Source organism: Poecilia reticulata, linkage group LG20 (genome assembly GCF_000633615.1).
Source record: "Poecilia reticulata strain Guanapo linkage group LG20, Guppy_female_1.0+MT, whole genome shotgun sequence".
NCBI lineage: Eukaryota > Metazoa > Chordata > Actinopteri > Cyprinodontiformes > Poeciliidae > Poecilia > Poecilia reticulata.
This window is the reverse complement of record NC_024350.1, coordinates 22,601,226-22,602,959: the sequence shown is the minus strand read 5'-3', so window position 1 is coordinate 22,602,959 and position 1,734 is coordinate 22,601,226. Positions and strand designations below refer to the sequence as shown.

At 33.6% G+C, this 1,734-nt stretch overlaps 1 protein-coding gene across 1 annotated transcript in view; it reads left to right on the top strand.

Annotated features, from left to right (window-relative positions):
• The first annotated feature begins 287 nt into the window (after positions 1–287).
• Positions 288–1,734, top strand: part of LOC103456942 (structural maintenance of chromosomes flexible hinge domain-containing protein 1-like) — a 20,396-nt gene continuing 18,949 nt past the window's right edge. The window contains exon 1 of the mRNA XM_008396827.2: positions 288–1,020. Coding sequence (XP_008395049.2) covers positions 922–1,020 — 99 coding nt within the window. The 5' untranslated portion in view covers positions 288–921. The remainder of the gene's footprint in view (positions 1,021–1,734) is intronic.

Genomic DNA, 1,734 nt, shown 5'->3' with positions numbered 1-1,734 from the left:
TCAATCAATCAAATTTTATTTGTATAGCACATTTCAGCAGCAAGGCATTTCAAAGTGCTTTACATAATTAAAATAAAAACAGAAATAATCAGTGAGAAAGAGAGAGATTTAAAAAAATAAAAAAAATAAAAATAAAATCAAAAAACATTACATCATTAAAACATCGAAAAGAAAGAAGAAGAAATTAAAAACATTAAAGACAAAAAGATGGAAGACATCAAAACCGGCACTCTAACCCTAATTTAGCCATAAGCAACTCTAAACAGGTGAGTTTTAAGTTGAGATTTAAAAGCACCCAATTGAAGCACAATATTGAAGGTCCTTTCTGGGCACCATACGTTTGGGCCATTGCTTTATTATTAACAAAAGAGAAAAGATTGCAACAAAGTAAGATGCAAAATGTGAAGTGATCAATTTTGTCAGACTTTAACTTTTGTCTTTGTTTTCAAGTTTGCCATTTCCCTGTACTAATTGAACAAACATACTTCCCACTGATACTTAACCAGATGTAATCTCCTTGTTCTATCTAGTATGAGTCAAAGTCATTGCAGTCAGCTAAAGCTCCATGTTATCAGAAAGCACAGAAAATAGGTGAAACCTACAGACAGCAGAAAGAAAAACTCTCTGCACAACCCAGGTGGGTGTCTCTCAGTTGCAGTAGGTGTTTCTGTGTTGAGTGGGTGGATTCTAACAGCAGAACTTTAGCCACAATCTCTGAATCAGGAAATGGGCATTTCATGATAGAGAGACTCTGCTCAAAACTAGATAGAAAACTAGTTCCATTGAGATTTGATCAGTATTATGATGTGGAACAGAATTAAGAATAAAGTTTTTATGTTTTCTTCAACTTTCTATTAAGGCCAATCTCTAAACATCACAGTTTTACCACACTTCCAGTCTCAATGCAGTAAGAAAGACAAGATGATTCAAGTGAACGACTGCCGCTTTGAAAAGATTGTCAAGAAAAATTTGGAAACCAGAGGTTTGGACTTCAATGGCTTTGTGCAAGTTGTTCAAAAGGTAATATCTCTTCATAGGTATTATTTTGGCGATATCAGTTGCATTCATATTTGCTAAACTATGAATGCATTTAAATATCTCTGGGAGAGGAGAATTGTAAGACTGGCTTGGCACTAGAATCACCTTGGTGTTACACTGTAACAGTTAAAGCAGCTAATTGTTTTAAGATCTGAACTCAGTATTGTTACGTTTGGTTTTTTTGAGTTCTGAGAAATCGTTGATGCATGCAGACACTTGCCTTGGCGCCATTTTAGTAATTCAGGTCATGACAAGTTGAACTCTTGTTTTTACAAACTCACAGTAAAAACTGATAAAATTTAAATTATGTTTTCACCTTTTACAGTTTGGGATTACTTCAAATGTTTTTTTTAAAGTATGTTAAGTAATTTTAAAAATATTTAAGTATTTTTCAGTTCACTTAAACTGAAAAATACTTATAAATAAATTTGTCTTATCACATAAAACATTAAACATCTGGAAATTCCCAACTTGAAAAGTATGAGATTTGCTTTAATGCTAAATTTCAGCACTAAAGAAGTATAACTATAAACTTAGATTAACATTTCAACGTGTTATGGTGCACATTAATAGTGTTATTGCGCAACACCTCCCTCCCCTTCTCTCTCACTCTACTTCCCCTTCTCAGAGGAGGGAGATGTGCAGCCAGCTCTCCATCTAACGGGTAATTTGAGTTTTCTAAATCTGATGGGATTT